Below are 21,240 nucleotides of genomic sequence, written 5' to 3'. Positions count from 1 at the left end.
GAACAAGGGATAGAACCAAAGAGAAGAGGCAGCTTAACCATCTCCAAGAATGTACTGAAACAGACGGAAGTAGTGAGGGGTTTTTCATAAGTAGTGTAAATTTAAAAACATGAAAACCATACCATAAGTACGTATTTATTTATTTATTTCTACCCATCCAACCAAAAAATGGATCACAATCCAGGTACAGTACCAAAAAAAAGGTAATTAGGGAGTTCAGAAAACAGATTGCAAGCTTGTGCTTAGATGCTGCCACCGCCACCCCCCCCTCCCCCCCCCCCCGCACACACATTGAGCAATGAAGGCTGCTTTATATTGTTACCTTTTAATTCTACAATTTTATTTTTTACATTGGTGAAATGTATCGTTACAATTCATCCATCTTCAACAATTATTTCATAATATACACTTTGTTAAGTATGTCCAGGAAGGTTTTTTGGAACAATATGGATAGTCCGACTAGAGAGGAGGCTATATTGGACCTAGTACTAGGGAATGAGCCCGGCCAGGTCAAAGTTGCAGTGGGGGAAATCTGTGGCGAACAGGGACCACAATTCCGTAAGCTTTTGGATACTCATGGAAAAGGACGAGTGTTGTCCAAGGGTTAAGGTGCTAAATTGGGGGACGGCTAACTACGACCAGATTAGGCACAATTTGGAGGCTTTTGCTTGGCAGAGGCTGTTTGATGGTAAATCCACATTTTGCACGTGGGAGTCTTTTAAGGAGCTGTTGATGAGAGTGCAGAACAGGCATGTGCCGATGAGAAGGAAAGACAGGAAAGGCAGGATTCAGGAACCATGGATGACTACGGAAATTGAGAGTTTAGTCAAAAAGAAAAAGGATGTGTACATGAGGTCTAGGCAACTTAAAACAGAGAAGGCACTTGAAAAATACAGGGAAAATAGAAAAGAGCTCAAAAAGGGAGTTAAGGAGGGCAAAATGGGTCACAAAATATCCTTGGCAGACAGGACTAAAGAGAATCCCAAGGCATTTTATACAAATATTAGGAACAAGAGGGTAGCTAGAGAAAGAGTTGTCACCTCAAAGACAAAGGAGAGAGATTATGCGGAGAACCAAAGAAAGATCCTTTTGCATCGTTATTAACAAAGGAGAGGGACACGTTGATTGGTGGTGTCTCAGAAAGGTGCAAACACTTCAGAACAAGTCATTATTACAAGGGAGGAAGTGTTGTGTGTTAAAAAGCATTAAGGTAGACAAATCCCCAGGGCCAGATGGCCCCCATCCCAGGTTACTTAGGGAGATAAAGAGATGGAATCGCTGGGCCTCTCAGAGAAATCTTTGTTTCCTCATTGGCCACAGGTGAGGTCCCAGAGAATTGGAGGATAGCCAATGTTGTCCCGTTATTTAAGAAGAGTAGCAAGGATAATCCGGGTAATTTTGGCCAGTGAGCTTGAGGTCAGTGATAGTGAAAGTGTTGGAAAAGAATCTCAGAAATAGGATCAATGTACATTTGGAAGTGAATGGTCTTAGCAAGGGAAGTCATGTCTCACTAATTTAATTGAGTTTTTTGAAGAGGTGACAAAAATGATTGATGAGGGAAGGGCTGTGGATGATGTCTCCATGGACTTTAGTAAAGCCTCATGGCAGGCTAGTGCAAAAGATTGAATCACACGGAGTCAGGGCGAACTAGCTAGATGGATTCGGAACTGGCTTGGCCGTAGAAGACAGAGGGTAGCAGTGGAAGGACATTTTTCTGAATGGAGGTCTGTAATTAGTGGATTTCCGCAAGGATCAGTGCTGGGACCTCTGCTGGTCCGATTAGCAAGTTTGTGGATGATACTAAGATTGCTGGAGTTGCAGATACAAAAAAGCACAGGAACAGACCCTTCGGCCCTCCAAGCATGCACGACCACGGTACCTGCCTAAACTAAAACCATCTGCACTTACGGAATCCGTATCCTTCCATTCCCACCCTATTCATATATTTAGTGATGAAGATTGTCAGAGAATACAACAGGATATAGATCGGCTGCAAAATTGGGCGGAGGAATGGCAGATGGAATTTAACCCGGACAAATGAGAGGTGATGCATTTGGTAGATCCAATTCAGGTGAGCTATAAAATAAATGGCAGAACCACTCACAGATCTGGGCGTGCAGGTCCACAGATCCATAAAAGGGGCAGCACAGGTGGAAATGGTGGGAAAGAAAGCAGCCTCCCTGAACAGGTGCCGGAATGAGGCGACTAGGGGCTTTTCACAGTAACTTCATTTGAAGCCTATTTGTGACAATAAGCGATTTTCATTTCATTTCATATGGCACGCTTGCCTTCATTGGACGGGGCATCAAATATAAAAGTTCGCAAATTATGTTAGTTATGTAGAACGTTGGTTAGGCCACATTTAGAATACTGTGTCCAATTCTGGTCACCGCACTACCAGGATGTGGAGGCTTAGGCAAGAGTACAGAAAAGGTTTATTAGAATGTTGCCTGGTATGGAGGGTATTAGCCATGAGGAGAGATTGAATAAACTGGGATTGTTCACCCGAGAAAGAAGGAAGCTGAGGGCCGACCTGATAGAAGTTTATAAAATTGAGGGGATAGATAGGGTGAACAATTGGGGCTTTTTCCCAGGGCGGAAATGACAATTACAAGGGGGCACAAGTTCAAGGTGAAGGGGGAAATGTTCAGTGGAGATGTGCGGGGGAGATTTTTGTTAAAGAGGGTGGCGGTGGTCTGGAATGCACTGCCAAGTGAGGTGGTTGAGGCAGATACTTTAGCGACCGTTAAGATTTATCTAGATAAACACTTGAACAGACTAGGTATAGAAGGATACAGGCAGTTGGTCTAAATAGGACACGTGATCGGCACAGCCTTGGAGGGCCAAAGGACCTGTTCCTGTGCTACACTGCTCTTTGAGACAGACCATGCTAATCCTCCTGCCTGTAGACCCTTGGTTATAGTGTAATGTGCTTGAGCTCATCGATGCTGTGCAATTGATGTTCAATCTATTGAATGTATATTTGTCTTGATTCTTTTAATTTCCAGGTACATATTATCTTCAGCTGACCTCAAAACCCTGTAATTTATTATAGATACATATAAAGCGAGTCAACGTTTGTCTCTGACTGGCAGAAAATATATAAGGGGTGCTAAATCAGGTTATTCTCCCACATTCCAGCTTCTTTGACAAGGGAGATTTTTCACTTTTTAAACTGTTTTGGAACATTTGCTATGTGAAAAACATTCCAGTCCATCTACCATCCAGAAAGTCACATGATAAAGTGATAGTGGTTGTTCCTGCCTAATCATAGCTATCAATTTGCCTACGAGGCAAGGAAACCTGTAGTTGAAAGCTTTAGAAACCACAGGTCCAAGTTACCTGTCCCTCTCAATGCTAAAATTGCCATGTCACATCTCATCACCCAGATTCTGGCTCAAAATATATATATATTTTAAAGAATCTATATTTTCTGCTTCCAGTGTCCAGAGTCCATCCATCCCATAGTACAACTTCTACACCATCATCCGCAAACAATATCATCCGCAATGCAGCTATGCAACTTCCAGGGGAGAAAAGAAACCGAGAAACTGAAGTCTAGATAAGGCTCAAAGATTCTAGTAACTGCCAAATAAGAACGCAAGGAATAGGAGGAGTAGGCTATTCAGCCCTTTCGCCATTCAATGAGATTATGGCCAATCATCTACTTCCAAGACTTCATCTACTTCATGCACTAACACCATATCCCTTACTGTTTTTAAATATTTAGGAATCTATCAAGCGGAGTATTGAATGTACTCAACCACTCAGCCTCCAGAGCCTTCCAAGACAGAATTCCAGAGATTCACTGCCCTCAAGTGAAGAAATTCCTCATCGCAGTCCTAAATGACCTGCCCTTTATTCTGAGACCGTGTCCCCTGGTTCTCGACCCACACCCAACCAAGGGGAAACACCCTTCCTGCACCTACCCCATAAGAATTTTGTATGTTTGAATGAGATCACCTCTCTTTCTTCTAACTCCAGAGAATAAAGGCCCAGCATATTTAATTGTTCCTCATAGGACAATACATCAATGCCAGGAATTAAAAGCAAATTACTGCAGATGCTGGAATCTGAAACCAAACAGAAAATGCTGGAAAATCTCAGCAGGTCTGGCAGCATCTGTAGGGAGAGAAAAAAGATTGGGGGGGGGGGGGGGGGGGGGGAATGGGATTCTACAGCCCTCCGGTCTCAACATGGAATTCAACAACTTCAGATGATTAGCTCTACCCCACCTCGACCCCTTAGTTATATACATATTCTGCACCCACTCCTGTCTTATCCCCCTTACATCTGTCATTCTCTCATGTGGCAGTATATGTATTTCCCACTTTCTAAGCCTTTTAGCTTTAACAAAGGGTCATCTGGACTCAAAACGTTAGCTCTTCTCTCCCTACAGATGCTGCCAGACCTGCTGAGATTTTCCAGCATTTTCTGTTTGGTACTAGGAATTAGTTTGGTGAACCTTCGTTGCACTCCCTCTATGGCAAGTGTACCTTTCCTTAGGTAAGGAGACCAAAACTGTACACAATACTCCAGGTGCGATCTCACCTACACACACACACACACACCCCCACCTCTCATGTTTTCTTGTTCATTTTTCCCCTCAAAGTTTTCATATTGCCTGCTTACTTGCCTTATTTTACTAAAGAGTGCAAACATAAACTTTAATATTGGCTGTGAAACAGGAGATACGAACAAAATTTGGTGTACGTCTTTGGTGAAGTTGCTTACATTGCTGCGAATATACTTCTTTATTGACCTAAATGACTGCAAACCACACTAGTACTTTAACCTGAAGTAGCTCAATGATTGGTTCAGAATATTTCTAACAAGCACAAAAACATTCTATCCAGCTTGTGTAACAAACGACAAGGGACCTTAACGACAATTTTCATGCTGGAGAATATTGGAAACCTTTTAGATCACTCCTAGCAAGAAAACAAAACTATAAAAGAGTGAAGATTCAAAAAGTGCCCCAGGAGGTTGAATATAAAAGATATAATTCAGATTTACAATACACACGAGGATGAAAGAGAGGGAGAAATATCAGTATTGATTAAAGAAAATGTATAGTGTCATGCGGCTAAGTTGTCCTGGAGGGTCGAGGACCGAATCTATTTGAGTAGAGAAATAGAGGTATAATTACATAACTAAGTTAATTCTATAGTCCACCACCTGGTGGCAAAGATTTAGTTGAACAAACTCAAAGTGAAATTAGAGGTACAAGAAGTAGTCGAGAATGGGAGACTTTATAATAATATAGACTGGGATAGTAAATATAGACTGGGATACTAATCACATAAAGCGCAGAGAGGAAAAGTTATTTCTGAAGTGCAGTCAGCAGAATAACTGATGAGTATATTTCCAACAAGGGGGGATTGCACGCAGTAGGGGAACATTTAAGAAACAATTGCAAAAGTTTAGATTATATATGGAAAAGGACAAAGCTACCTACAGTCTTAAAAACTTAATTGGATGGTTAGTTTCAATAGGTTGAGAATAGTCCTACTTTGGATAAACTAGAATTAAAGATTAGCAGGCAGAACTATATAGAGCTGCCTTTAAAGAACAGGTAACTGGGTGCAGTCAAGGTAAACTCCCACGAGAAGGTCAGAGTTTCCTGGATGATGGCAGAGATGGAAAGCAAGATGAAACAGAAAAAAGGTGCACAAGGGTTCTGATGAAAGGTTCATCGGCCTGAAACACCAACTCTTATATTTCTCTCTCTCCAGTTGCAGTTTCACCTGCTGAGCATTTCCAGCAATTTCTCCTATTTCAGATTTCCAGGGCCAACAAAATTCAACTTTTCGATGCATTGAACAGATGTCAGGTTGTTTATACAAATGACAACCAGGCTCAAAAAGATGATTCAGGGGAGAACTGAAAAAGGAAATAAAAGGGGCAAAGTGAGAATATGAAAAAGGACTGGCAGTTAACCTGAAAGGAATTCAAATGTCTGCCAAAGGCATATTATTAGTAAAATATGGAACGGTGTCTCAGTGGTTAGCACTGCTACCTCACGGCACTGAGGGCCTGGGGTTTCAATCCCGACCCTGGGTCACTGTCCATGTGGAGTTTGCAATTTCGCCCCGTGTTTGTGTGGGTCTCACCCCACAACCCAAAGATTGGCCACGCTAAACTACCCCTTAATTGGAAATAATAATTGGGTACTCTTAAATTAATTTTTTTTAAAGTAAAATGGGAGTAATGGGGAGGGGACAAAAGGGGATATTGTGCACGAAGCACAGCATGGCTGAGTACTAGTGAGTACTCTGGGTGAAGATCCAAAATCAATGAAAGGGGAGATAATTGAGATACACGATGAGCTAAACATTAATAGAGCAGGAGTATTAGAAACGTTGGCTGTAATAAAACGTTTGTGTGTCACCAAGGCCGGTGGGATGCATCAGAGGAAAGACAGAGAATCAAGGGTGAAAACTGTAGGTGAGGATTTCAAAATTAGCCAGAAGCTTCCAATCCTCTTTAGATACAGGGTGGTGCCAAGAGACTGGAAAATTGTAAACGTTACACCACTGTTCAAAAAAGGGTAATAAAGATAAACCCAGCAAGTAGAAGCTGGTCAGTATTATTCAGCCAACAGATTCTTAGCTATTTTTGAGATATTTCACTTCCCTCACTCATCAACTTCCTCACCCTCTTTGACATACAGGAAAAGTTGAAGTTGTAAGCCCGGACAGCATCCCAGCGGTAGTGCTGAAGACCTGTACTCCAGAACTAGCCGTGTCCCGAGCTAGGCTGTTCTAGTACAGCTGCAACAATAATGTCTATCCAATACTCTGAAAAATTGTTCAGCAATCCACAATCAGATCAGCCACAATCTTATCAAAGGGCAGGAGGCTCGAAAGGCCAAATGGCCTACTCCTGCTGTTCATATGTAAGTAAATAGGTTACTGCCACTAATAGACAAAATGTTAATACTTAAGCGCAAATTCAGATTCATACCGAAACAATAAAAGGCAGAAATGGTTTCTGCTTCTCGCAACATTAAATAACTCATCTGGAGTATTAAAAGCTTTCCCAATTGTAAGCAGAATTAGAGGAATCAAAATCATGGTTTCAAGTCCCACTGCGGGAATTGAGAATGGTGTACGCTGATACACTGTATTGCTATTACGATCCCGCTGGATGTTATACCTGGACAGGAAGATGCCAGAATGGAACCCTGGCTCAAAAGACGAACATTTTTTTTTTTTTTTTTTTTTATAAATTGCGGAGGTCCGCTAACTAATTCTAAGAGAAAAACATTTTTAACATGAAAAGACTGGATGATACAATAGGCCTTTACTCCTCTCATCTATTTTAAGATTCACACGAATTGCAAAATGCATCTTAAACGACAACGGTACCGTTAACACAAAGTCCCTTTTAAGCACACAGATTGGCTGTGGTCAAATACACACACTCCGCTCTGAACCCAAATTAAATGCCTGTGGGTTTCTTCTCAGAATCCCCTAGTTGACGATCACAAGTTTCCAAACTTCACTCCCAAAATCACGCTTTAAAATCTTCTCATAATAATGCTTTCCCTTAACGGTTTTCATTTCAAAATCCAGTCCAGGTTTTGCAAATGGCACCTTTAACCCAAGCTTCCACTCCACCTTTAATAGCAAATCTGGTCCAGGATTTTACACCAGCTCTTTTAGGTTTCCTTTCTCTTAACTGGTTTTGCACAACTCAGAAATCCAGTCTCCGATTTCCATGGTAACTTAACTTGTGTTCCACAGACTGCAGTAAGATCTCACAACACTTCAAATATCTTTCTGGTACCTTTTGCCTTCTTCTCAGCTCGGTCGGTCTTTACCAATAGTTCTTAGTTCTAGTACCTTTAACCTCAGACTTCTTGTGATACTTCCCTTAAATTTCTAGTTTTGTTAATGAGCTGCTCTTCAGATCTCTGCACTTGTTTTCTTAACCATTACTCCGTGGGAAGGCTTTTCTCGAGCAAATCCTAGGGAAGTTCCTATGCCAACTGGTTCTTGCAGAGCTGTGAGAGCTGACATTCCTCTTCATCTCCAACTACCCACAAATTGAATACTCTAACTGCCCAAAAATTAGCTAAACTAAAAGACGCTTCTCTACCTTACAAGGTCCCAGTTGCCGAGCAGTCACTGCTCATTTATTTAGCCTTCATGCCATAGCCTTCTCTCAGCACAAAAGAATCATAGTTGAAACCAACCCCCACGTTATTCAAACACTTGTCCAGCATGAATCTAACTACAGGTTTTACTCTTCCGGGCACAGAAACATTGGACCCACTTCAAACTAAAGCTTATTTTGAATATTTATCAATACAAATTCCTTATAATTACCTTTGTTTCCCTGACACTGCACTGACTTAAAGGAGTGAGTACTGCACGAGCAGAGGTGTCATCTTTCAGATGAGATGTTGAGTTGAAATCCCGTTTTGTCTACATAAGTAGATGGACAACATTTCATGGCACTAGTTGACAGGCAGCAGAGCCCAACAAAATTCAGAACCAGAAAACACATTAGCCCAAAATCTGCTGAGCAATGTTTTGCATGCCACTGTTGGTGCAAGAAAGAAAAAGTAATTTGTAGCAGCGAAGAGAAATACGGAGAGCTATAAATCGTCAAAAATTGTTCGACATTTTGTTCCTTCTTCCCTGTTAATCTTGCAAAGGGCTCACCGTCAATCCAACCATGATTTAAAGAATTGCTGTATTTGTGCTATTCAACTAAACCCGTTGCAGATTTTTTAAATGATATAGTTCTTGTTCTTGCAATGTTGCTGCATAATGTCTCCAGCCCAGAAATAATTGACAGTTTCATCCCTGCAGATAGTAAATTGCTCCTGGATATTTTTTCATCGAAGTAATTTCCTACTTTTCTTTGACTTTCCTTTTCCTCCATTGCTTCAATCTTTCTCTGTGACTAATACACCCCATTTTCTTCTCTGGTGTTCCTTTTTTTCCCTCAATCTCCAAATTGGTTAGAGATAAACTATTGGTTCCAATGTTCAGAGGTCCCAGACATCCCAGTGACCTTACCACACTATTAAGTTGTACTGAAGAAATTGAGGTGAGAAGAATAAAAGGGTGAAGAATTATCATATCAAAGATCAAATAAAATTAATTAACACTTTTGCTAACAATATTGCTGTCTCAAATGTTTGCTTGAAGGGCTTTTCTGGACGAAAGAAATTAAGTGCCTTTAAGTAGTAAAACACAGGAAGTCAAAACAAAATTGGTATTGTACATTGTTTTATAGGACCAAATATTGGAGTAATCACACAACCCCAGTATCCAACGTCTTTGCGTATAACAGTAGTTCATTTAGAAATGTACCAAAAGAGGCTAATTTTCATTACAAACATTACGCTTTTGAGAATAATTCAACACCAGTGCATCAGATTTAGTTATCTAATAACAGCCTACCGAAAGAATGGTAATTTAGCAGCAGACCTACCTGCTTACGTTCTCTTTTTGGAGGCATTTGTGGCTGTGTTGGATTTATCATAACAGTGGCAGGTGCCACTGGTGCAGAATACTGTTGCACTCCTTGTGTTGCTGGATAATAGGTTCCTGAAGAGACAAAGTTTCAACAATTTTAAGGGCACATTGTCTGCCAGTTACAAGGTTAACCTCAGATGGTTGCTTTTAAAAACTGCTACTTCATCACACATAACTGTTTTTAAAACGTTACACAAATAACCAAATGAAAGCAAGACAAGTTATTCTCGCTACTCCTCTGACCAAGTTTATGTTATATTTGTATTACCGCAATTAGGTCAGTTTTCCAAATGTCTCAACTTTGTAAAACATACACTTTCCCAAATTCTTACTCTCACCTCCTCCAAAATCAAATAGAATCCAATCTCATTAGTCTTCCTTTCTTTGAACACACATTACTGGAAGGCAATTTTAAATTAAAAAAAAAAATTTTTTAAGGCATATCTTCATACCCACCGGAAATAGTTGCGGGGCAAAAAAAGTCCTGGCGTTGGACTCAAACAAGTTGCCCTAATTCACTCACTATTAATTACGTGTACAAGGAAATACTTCAGGAATTATTAGACAACCAGTTTTCAGTTGGCAACATATTTTGAATATTATCCACAGGAGATAAGAAATTGGTACATAGGAAACTTGACGCTTCAAACTTTTTTAAAAATGTTGCATTTCGGACAAGTTTCCTCCATATTAGATCTTGTATTTTGATGCTAAATTTCTCTACCTGTATTAATAATGTGCTAATATAGGCACGATTACCTGGTCTCATCCAATTGATTGCGTCCATCGCCCACAATTACTGGGCAACTTCCAGCACCTCATCTAAAATGGCAATTAATCACTTGCACATGACCATCAATGGCACATTATTAAATAAGCCATCTCTCCCTGTTTACTAATTCCACGATGGCCTAATTTTGATCTTTATATCAAAAAAAACATGTTGCATATGAATAAAATAGAATGAATCAACCTCCAAATGGTGAGCATTTTTAAACAGGAGCACAAATACTTGACGATTTTGCAACAGAATTTAGTTCCTAGTGCTTGTGAATAAGCCAACTCAGTTTTTTTTTTTTTTTTTTTTAAATGGATGCACCTAGTAAATTAGATAAAGGTGAACTAGCAGGTGTGGTGTATTTTGGTAAAGTCCCACATAAAAGACAGGAAACAGAGTAAGAATAAATGGGTCTTTTTCGAGTGGCAGGCGATCACACAACACACAGGATGGTTATAGATTGGGATATTGGGTATCCTGGTACGCCAGTTACTGAAAGCAAGCATGCAGTTAGGAAGGCAAATGGAATGGTAGCCTTCATTGCAAGAGTAAATCCAGCAGCAAGAATGTCTGACTGCAGCTGTACAGGGCCTTGGTGAAACCACACCTGGAACATTGTGAAGTTTTAAACTCCTTACCAAAGAAATTATATAATTGCCATAAAGAGAAGGCAGCAACGGTTCACCAGAATGATTTGATTGCCATACAAGGAGAGATTGGGGTCAACCGAACCTGGGCAGCACGGTAGCATTGTGGATAGCACAATTGCTTCACAGCTCCAAGGTCCCAGGTTCGATTCCGGCTTGGGTCACTGTCTTTGCGGAGTCTGCACATTCTCCCCGTGTGTGCGTGGGTTTCCTCCGGGTGCCCGGTTTCCTCCCACAGTCCAAAGATGTGCAGGTTAGGTGGATTGGCCATGATAAATTGCCCTTAGTGTCCAAAATTGCCCTTAGTGTTGGGCGGGGTTACTGTGTTATGGGGATAGGGTGGAGGTGTGGACTTTGGGTGGGGTGCTCTTTCCAAGAGCCGGTGCAGACTCGATGGGCCGAATGGCCTCCTTCTGCACTGTAAATTCTATGAACCTGTAATCACTAGAATTTAGAAGAATGAGGGGGATCTAATTGAAACATATAAAATTCTGATGGGGCTGGAGAGACTGGATGTAAGCATACTGGCTTTGGGGGGGTGGGGGATGGGAAGGTCTAGAACAAAGGGTCAAAGTCTCAGGACATGGGATGGACCATTCAGGACTGAAATAAGGGGAACTTCTTCACTCAAAAGGCTAGTGAACAGAAGCGGTGGAAACAAGTCACTGAATATATTTAAGATGAAAGTAGATAGCTTTCTAGACTCTAATGGCATCTCACGGTATGGAAAGAGCACGGAGGTAGTGGCAGAAACAGCAGCCTTTATCATACTAAATGACAGAGCAGGCTCAAAGTGCTAAATGGCCTACTCCTGCTCCTATTTGCTATGTAACCCCACTTCTTAATATGAAATGCAATTATCCCAGCCGTGATGACAACCTCATTCAACCCCTTCTATATCTGTGGAAATGTACAAGGATTTAGAAGTCAAATAATCTCATATAAAGCTTAAAAACCTAGTGCTGTATACATGTATACACATGACAGTCATAAATACCAAGATAAGGCTACCTATGCATGAATAAGATATTAAGAGTCCAATGCAAATGCCTGCTCCATCTCAATAGTTCAGGCAAATGTCAAATTTAACAGTTTTTATATCAGAAACTCATGTCAAGTTATTCATAAAAAGTGTGGCACTGGGACTTCCGGTTGCGGCGATGCGGAGCTAAGCCACACATTTCGGCAGCTCCTGCTATAACGGACTTTTGGGCTCTCCAGAGGAGCCCCAACGGAAATTTTCTGATTTAATCCCGTGTGGGAAGGTGAAGTAAGGTCCCCCCTTGCGTTGTATGGCAGAAATTAGCGGTGGAGCGTCGGAGAAAGAGGCTCTTGAGCAGCGGAAAAAACGAGGGGGGAAAAACAAGATGGCGGAGATCGAGCAGCATGTGGGCCGGACCAGCAGGAGTTCCTTAAGCGCTGTGTGGAGGAGCTTAAAAAGGAGGTGCTGGCGCCAATGTTGTTGGCGATTGAGGGGCTGAAGGAGACCCAGAAGGCCCAGGCGGTGGAGCTTCGTGAGGTGAGGGATAAAACGAATGAGAACGAGGACGAGATCCTGGGCCTGGCGGTAAAAATGGAGGCGCACGAGGCGGTGCACAGGAGGTGGGCCGAGAGACTTGAGTCCTGGAGAACAGGTCAAGGAGGAAGAATCTCCGGATTCTGGGTCTCCCCGAAGGAGTGGAGGGAGCTGATGCCGGGGCGTATGGGAGTACGATGCTCCAGTCGCTGATGGGTTCAGAGGCCTCTGAGCCCCCTGGAGCTGGAAGGGGCTCACCGGGTCCTGGTGAGTAGACCCAAGGCGGATGAGCCGCCAAGGGCGATAGTGGCAAGGTTCCATCATTTCGCGGACAAAGAAAGTGTTCTGAGATGGGCCAAGAAGGTGCGGAGCAGTAGATGGGAGAATGCGGTGATCCAAGTCTACCAGGATTGGAGCGCGGAGGTGGCAAGGAGGAGAGCTGGCTTCAACCGGGCCAAGGCGGTGCTGCACAAAAAAAAAGTCAGGTTCGGCATGCTGCAGCCTGAGCGACTTGGGTCACTTATCAGGACCGACACCATTATTTTGAAACACCAGAAGAGGCTTGGACCTTTATCCAAAGGGAAAAATTGGACTCGAACTGAGGGGCTGCGGTTGTGGGGGGGGTGGGATGTTGGTTGTAAATTTTGAAACACCAGAAGAGGCTTGGACCTTTATCCAAAGGGGAAAATTGGACTCGAACTGAGGGGCTGCGGTTGTGTGTGTGTTTGGGGGGGGGGGGGGGGAGAGAGAAGAGAGGAGATGTTGGTTGTATACGGGGCATCGTATTCACATACGCCCCGGCCACAGCTTCCTCCACTCCTTCGGGGAGACCCAGAATCCGGAGATTCTTCCTCCTCGACCTGTTCTCCAGGACCTCTAGTCTCTCGGGGTTGTAGATATGGGTAAATAATATTTCATGGGTGGGATGATGGATGGGGATGTGGGTAGAGTTCTGGTTAAAATTCTTTTTTCTTCTTCTGTAGACGAGATGGTGGGGAATGTGGGCGTCGATGCTGGAGGGAGGCGAGACTCGGGGATGGGGGAACCGGGACAATGGCCGCAACAGGAGCTGCTCCACAGGGGGCGGGGCTGGCTCAGAAAAGCATGGGCTTTTTCCCATGTGGGGGGGGGGGGGGGGGGGGGCAGAGAGACTCCCACACAGGGAGATCAATGGAAAGGCGGGGGAAGCCGGGGTCAGCAGAAGTCAGCTGACTCACGGAAGTAATGGGGGGGGGGGAGCAAAAGTGCTTGATGCGGACCTAGCGGGGGGGAGGCGGGACATTAGGGTTGCTGCTGCACTGTCCGAGGGTCAACTGAACGAGAAGAGATGGAAGAGATGGTCGGGGCGGGAGTTCCCCGTCTGGGGGACTGGAAGTTGCGGGAACGGGAGGGAGGGGGGAGGGAGGGGGGAGGGAGGGGGGAGGGAGGGGGGAGGGGGGAGGGAGGGGGTAGGGGGGAGGGAGGGAGGGGGGGGTAGCGCCCCCCCCCCCAATTATAAAGATACCGATAGATAGTTTTTTGAAGAATAAAGGGATTAAGGGTTATGGTGTTCGGGCCGGAAAGTGGAGCCGAGTCCACAAAAAGATCAGCCATGATCTCATTAAACGGTGGAGCGGGCCCGAGGGGCCAGATGGCCTACTCCTGTTCTTATGTTCTTAATCTAGCTGATCACGTGGAATGTGAGAGGCCTAAACGGGCCGGTTAAGAGGGCCCGAGTGTTCGCGCACCTGAAGGGACTGAAGGCAGACGTGGCCATGCTGCAGGAGACACATCTGAAGGTGGCAGATCAGGTCAGGTTAAGGAAGGGATGGGTAGGACAGATGTTCCATTCGGGGCTGGATGCAAAGAATAGAGGGGTGGCAATATTGGTGGGGAAGCGGGTGTCGTTTGAGGCCAAGAACATAGTAGCGGACAATGGAGGCCGATACATGGTGGTGAGCAGTAGGTTGCAGGGGACGGAGGTGGTACTGGGGAATGTATATGCCCCGAACTGGGACGATGCTGGCTTCATGAAACGGATGTTGGGGCGTAATTTGGCCAGATAATTTTCTTTTTTCTCCCACGTATATAAGGCCTACTCCCGGATAGATTTTTTTGTTCTGGGCAGGGGCATTGATCCCGAAAGTGGAGGGAACGGAGTATTCGGCCATAGCCATTTCAGACCATGCCCCGCATTGGGTGGAGCTAGAGCTGGGGGAGGAGAGGGACCAACGCCCGTTGTGGCGGTTGGATGCGGGACTGCTGGCAGACGAGGAAGTGTGTGGGAGGGTGCAGGGGTGCATCAAAAGGTATCTGGAGGCCAACGACAACAGTAAGGTGCAGGTGGGAGTAGTATGGGAGGCGCTGAAGGCGGTGGTCAGGGGAGAGTTAATCTCCATCAGGGCTCATAGGGTGAAGAGAGAGGGCAGGGAAAGGGAGAGGTTAGTGGGGGAGATTTTAAGGGTGGACAGGAGATATGCAGAGGCTCCTGATGAGGGATTGGATTGGATTTGTTTATTGTCACGTGTACCGAGGTAGTGAAAAGTGTTTTTCTGCGAGCAGCTCAACAGATCATTAAGTACATGAGAAGAAAAGGGAATAAAAGAAAATACATAATAGGGCAACACAACATATACAATGTAACTACAAAAGCACTGGCATCAGATGAAGCATACAGGGTGTAGTGTTAATTAAATCAGTCCATAAGAGGGTCATTTAGGAGTCTGGTTGGGGAAGAAGCTGTTTTTGAGTCTGTTCGTGCGTGTTCTCAGACTTCTGTATCTCCTGCCCGATGGAAGAAGTTGGAAGAATGAGCAAGCCGGGTGGGAGGGATCTTTGATTATACTGCCCGCTTTCCCCAGGCGAGGACTACTCAGGGAGAGACGAAGTCTCCAGACGGAGTTCAACCCGTTGACCACAGGGAAGGCAGAGGCACAGTGGAGGAAGGCACAGGGGCGATATATGAATATGGGGAGAAGGAGAGTCGGATGCTGGCACATCAGCTCCGTAAGAGGATGGCAGCGAGGGAAATAGGTGGAGTCAAGGATGGAAGGGGAGCTACGGTGCGGAGTGAGGTGAAAGTGAATGAGGCATTCAAGGCCTTTTACGAGGAGCTGCATAGGTCCCAGCCCCCAGGGGGAAAAGAGGGGATGCGACCATTCTTGGACCAACTGAGGTTCCCGAGGGTGGGGGAGCAGGAGGTGGCTGGTTTGGGGGCGCCAATTGGGGTGGAGGAGCTGGTTAAAGGACTGGGGAGCATGCAGGCATGGAAGGCCCCGGGGTCGGATGGGTTCCCGGTGGAGTTTTATAGGAAGTTTGTAGACCTATTAGCCCCGTTGCTGGTAAGGACCTTCAATGAAGCAAGGGAGGGGGGGACCCTGCCCCCAACAATGTCGGAGGCGACGATCTCTTTGATCTTGAAGCGGGATAAGGACCCACTGCAATGTGGGTCGTATAGACCGATCTCGCTCCTTAACGTGGATGCTAAGTTGCTGGCAAAAATGTTGGCTACGAGGATTGTGGACTGTGTCCCAGGGGTAATTCACGAGGACCAGACGGGATTCGTAAAGGGTAGGCAGCTAAATACCAATGTGCGAAGACTCCTAAATGTGATAATGATGCCATCGGTGGAGGGAGAGGCGGAGATAGTGGCAGCCATGGGCGCAGAGAAGGACTTTGACCGAGTAGAGTGGGAGTATCTCTGGGAAGTGTTGAGGAGGTGTGGGTTCGGGGGAGGGTTTATTAGTTGGGTCAAGCTCCTGTATAGAGCCCCGGTGGCGAGTGTGGTCACGAACCGGCGGAGGTCGGAGAATTTCCGGCTGTATCGAGGGACGAAGCAGGGGTACCCCCTGTCCCCTCTGCTGTTTGCATTGGCAATTGAACCTTTGGCCATGGCGTTAAGGGAGTCAGGGAAATAGAGGGGGATGGTCCGAGGGGGGGAGGAACATCGAGTGTCACTGTACGCCGATGACCTGTTGCTGTATGTGGCGGATCCAGTGGAGGGGATGGTTGAGGTCATGCAGATCCTAAGGGAGTTTGGAGATTTTTCAGGCTACAAGCTCAACATGGGAAAGAGTGAGCTCTTTGTGGTGCATCCAGGGGATCAGGGAAGAGGGATAGACGACCTACCATTGAGGAGGGCGGAAAGGAGCTTTCGATACTTGGGGACTCAGGTAGCTAGGAGCTGGGGGGCACTGCATAAACTTAATGTGACGCAGCTGGTGGAACAGATGGAGGAGGATTTTAAAAGGTGGAACATGTTGCCACTCTCGCTGGCGGACGGGTACAGTCGATTAAAATGGTGGTCCTCCCAAGGTTTCTTTGTGTTCCAGTGCCTTCCAATCGTGATCACCAAGGCCTTTTTTTTTTTTTTTTTTTTTTTAAAGAGGGTAGGCAGGAGCATTATGAGTTTTGTGTGGGTGAGCAAGACCCCGAGGGTAAGGAGGGGGTTCCTGGAGCGTAGCAGGGATAGAGGAGGGTTGGCGTTGCCGAATTTGGGTGGCTACTACTGGGCAGCCAACGTGGCGATGATCCGTAAGTGGGTGATGGAGGGAGAGGGGGTGGCGTGGAAGAGGTTGGAGATGGCGTCCTGCAAAGGAACAAGCCTGGGGGCGCTGGTGACGGCACCGCTGCCGCTCTCGCCGACAAGGTGCACCACGAGCCTGGTGGTGGCGGCAACGCTAAAGATCTGGGGACAGTGGAGACGACATAGGGGAGCGATGGGAGCCTCGGTGTGGTCCCCGATCAGGGATAACCATCAGTTTGTCCCAGGAAGGATGGACGGGGGTTTCAGAGCTGGCATCGGGCAGGGATTAGAAGAATGGGGGACCTGTTCATCGATGGGACGTTTGCGAGCTTAGGGGCGCTGGAGGAGAAATTTGGACTACCCCCGGGAAATGCCTTCAGGTACGTGCAAGTGAGGGCGTTTGTGAGGCGGCAGGTGAGGGAATTCCCGCTGCTCCCGGCACAGGGATTCAAGACAGGGTGATTTCAGGCATATGGGTCGGGGAGGGCAAGGTGTCGACGATATACCAGGAGATGAAAGAAGAGGGGGAGGCTTTGGTAGAGGAACTGAAAGGTAAATGGGAAGAGGAGCTGGGGGAGGAGATTGAGGAGGGTCTGTGGGCTGATGCCCCAAGTTGGGTTAATTCCTCTTCCTCGTGTGCCAGGCTTAGCCTGATACAATTTAAGGTGGTTCATAGAGCGCATATGACGGGGGCGAGGCTGAGTAGGTTCTTTGGGGTGGAGGACAGATGTGGGAGGTGCTCAGGAAGTCCGACGAACCATGTCCATATGTTTTGGTCATGCCCGGCACTGGAGGGGAGTTGCGGGAATAGTATCTAAGGTGGTGAAAGTCCGGGTCAAGCCAAGCTGGGGGCTAGCACTATTTGGAGTGCTGGGGGGGGGGGGCATTTGAGCAAGATAACACATGAACGATCCGGAAAACTGACATGTACGGGAAGAATCCAATGTTCAGTTCTGTATCATATTGACTTGTCATGTTCATGTCTTGCGATGCAAGCATTCTTTCGTTTTTGTTACCTGGGGGGGGGGGGTTTGTATGGTTGAAGATTTTGTTTAAAAACTCTTTAAAAATATATATATAATTATTAAGTGTGGCACTTGGCTAGGTGGTTAGCACTGGGACTACAGCACTGAGGACCCGGGTTCGAATCCCGGCCCTGGGTCACTGTCCGTGTGGAGTTTGCACATTCTCCCAGTGTCTGCGTGGGTTTCACCCCCACAACCCAAAGATGTGCAGATTAGGTGGATTGGCCACGATAAATTGCCCTTTGATTGGAAAGAAAAAACAATTGGGGACTCTAAATTTATTTTTTAAATGTTAGTCATAAAATTGAAACAAAATTACAAACTTGTGCCTGAATTAGGTTTAGCAGATATTTGAAGTCATAAATAAAATGGTTTTGATTTGTCACATGTATTGGTATACAGTGAAAAGTATTGTTTCTTGCATGCTGTACAAACAATGCATACCGTACATAGGGAAGGAAGGAGAGACTGCAGAATATAATGTTACAGTTATAGCAAGGTGTAGAGAAAAGATCAACTTAATACGAAGTAGGTCCATTCAAAAGTCTGATGGCAGTAGGGAAGAAGCTATTCTTGAGTGGGTTGGTACATGACCCCAAATTTTGGTATCTTTTTCCTGACGGAAGAAGGTGGAAGAGAGTATGTCTGGGGTGCATGGGGTCCTTTCCAAGGCAGCGGGAATTGTAGACAGAGTCGATGGATGGGAGGCTGGTTTGCATGATGGATTGGGCTACTTTCACGACCTTTTGTAACTTCCTGCAGTCTTGGGCAGAGCAGGATCCATACCAGGCTGTGATACAACCAGAAATAATGTGTTTTATGGTGCATCTGTCGAAGTTGGTGAGAGTGGTAGGTGACATGCCAAATTTCCTTAGTCTTCTGAGAAAGTAGAGTCGTTGGTGGGCTTTCTTAACTGTAGTGTCGGCATGGGGGTCCAGGACAGATTGTTGGTGATCTGGACACCTAAAAACTTGAAGCTCTCGACCCTTTCTACTTCGTTCCCATTGATGGAGACAGGGGCATGTTCTCCACTACGCTTCCTGAAGTCAATGACAATCTCCTTCGTTTTGTTGATATTGAGGGAGAGATTATAGTCGTTGCACCAGTTCACCAGATTCTCTATCTCATTCCTTACTCTGTCTTGTCATTGCTTGAAATCCGACCCACTATGGTGGTGTCATCAGCAAATTTGAAAATCGAGTTGGAGGGGAATTTGGCCACACAGTCATAGGTGTAAAAGGAGTATAGTAGGGGGCTGAGGACACAGCCTTGTGGGGCACCGGTGTTGAGGATAATCGTGGAGGTGTTGTTGCCTATCCTTACTGATTGTGGCCTGTGGGTTAGAAAGTTCAGGATCCAGTCGCAGAGGGAGGAGCTGAGGCCAAGGCCACGGAGTTTGGAGATGAGTTTCATAGGAATGACATTTGCATGTTTTAAGTTTGGAAACCAATGTCGGAAGCACAAACTTGGAATGCCTGTACTCATTTTGTCCATTAAACAGTACAAAATGTGAAGCCAAAAGCACATGTCAAATTTTATAGCAAACACAGTCACAGAACCTGAACTAGCCATAGCAAAGCAATTGCAGATACAGTAAAAATAAATTTAAACAAGAAATCATTAGTGGGAGTGCGAAGCACAAACAAATTAAAAGCATGAAAGTAGTTTATACCTCATAAAACCTACACAAGCTGAAACCTCATTACAAATCAGCCATATTAATGTAGAATTTATTACTGGCACTTGCAATCCACCTTAATACAAAACATTAAAAAGCAAATATTTCAGAAACGAACAGGATCCTTCTGCTTGTAAAAACAATACCTTGTAAAACGTGCACTCAAATACAAGGATACCGCCCGAGCAAAAAGAGCGCTGTATGATTGTTTTTTTAAACATAAAATCAACATTTCATTAACCTACCTTGCATAAAATGTACAGCTCAATTATTTTCCCTTTCACTTAACTTTTGTTTTTAATACTGTCTAGCAGTTGTTGAAACATGTTGAGGTCTTGTACTCAGATGACTGCAATGTTTTTTTTAAATAAATTTAGAGTACCGAATTCATTTTTTCCAACTAAGGGGCAATTTAGCGTGTTCAATCCACCTACCTTGCACATCTTTGGGTTGTGGGGGTGAAACCCGCGCAAACACGGGGAGAATGTGCAAACTCCACACGGACAGTGAGATGACTGCAATGTTGATTCCAAAGAGCACAGGCTATATACAGATACATCAACAAGCATGAACAGTCAAGAAATAAAAACAAGTTCAACAGAAGACCCATTTCAGACCAACTACTTTTGCATTAACACTCGCTGAAAAAGTATTCACCGCTCAAATTAACTCACGCAGGTGCACTTAAGATTCATTAGTTATCATCAATATGGAAAGTATTTGTTTAGAGTAGAGTCTAAATCACTTCAAAAACACCGTAAAAATTTAACTACAAAGTCCAACAGTGCATTAATCACGCAAAGACGACATACAAGGCAAGGGGAATAAAGTCAGTAGGTTGTGCACAATATTAATGTAAAAACTAACTGCACTTCTGCTCAATAGGATTTTAAAAGCAATTGTTTGCTGATCCTGTAATCTGACAAATGCTCCAAATGAGAACGGTAAAAAGCTGATTGGCAAGAACTCATTTCATACAATAAAACTCCATGAAATTTCAAGTCACAAGGATAAATTACTCCATTTAAGGCAATTCAAAAAGCAAATGCTTTGGTTTTTTTAAAATGGCGTTACAATTTATCATCTGAAAAACCCGAAATTTCAGCTATTTTAGAACATGGAACAGATTGCAGAAGAGGAGGCCATTTGGCCCATCTAGTCTGCACCGACTCACTTAAGCCCTCACTTCCACCCAATCCCTGTAACACAATAAACCCTCCTAACCTTTTTTGTCACTAAGGGCAATTTATCATGGCCAATCCACCTAATCTGCATGTCTTTGGACTGTGGGGGGAAAACCAGAGCACCTGGAGGAAACCCACACAGACACGGGGAGAAAGTGCAGACTCCGCACAGACAGTGACCCAGCAGGGAATTGAACCTGGGACCCTGGTGCTATCCACTTGTGCCACCGTGGTGCCCACAAATTTTACAGAACAAAGACATAAAAGAGGCAACATTATGTTACATGATTGCATCTGAATTTCCATTTACAAAAATCCTGATTTCAATCATTTTGACACAGGTTTTCAGAATAGTTGCTCACAATCGCTCCTGGCGTTTTATTTTTGCTAGAATTCCAAATAACAATTGTTTTG

At 44.7% G+C, this 21,240-nt stretch overlaps 1 protein-coding gene across 11 annotated transcripts in view; it reads right to left on the bottom strand.

Annotated features, from left to right (window-relative positions):
* LOC140389755 (eukaryotic translation initiation factor 4 gamma 1-like) overlaps positions 1-21,240 on the bottom strand; it is a 163,418-nt gene that overhangs the window by 74,771 nt on the left and 67,407 nt on the right. For all 11 annotated transcript variants that reach the window (XM_072474244.1, XM_072474243.1, XM_072474238.1 and 8 more), the window contains one exon: positions 9,451-9,566. In XM_072474244.1, the coding sequence (XP_072330345.1) occupies positions 9,451-9,566 (116 nt within the window). The remainder of the gene's footprint in view (positions 1-9,450; positions 9,567-21,240) is intronic.

This window comes from Scyliorhinus torazame, chromosome 14 (genome assembly GCF_047496885.1).
Source record: "Scyliorhinus torazame isolate Kashiwa2021f chromosome 14, sScyTor2.1, whole genome shotgun sequence".
Lineage (NCBI taxonomy): Eukaryota > Metazoa > Chordata > Chondrichthyes > Carcharhiniformes > Scyliorhinidae > Scyliorhinus > Scyliorhinus torazame.
This window is presented reverse-complemented; position numbering and strand designations above follow the sequence as displayed.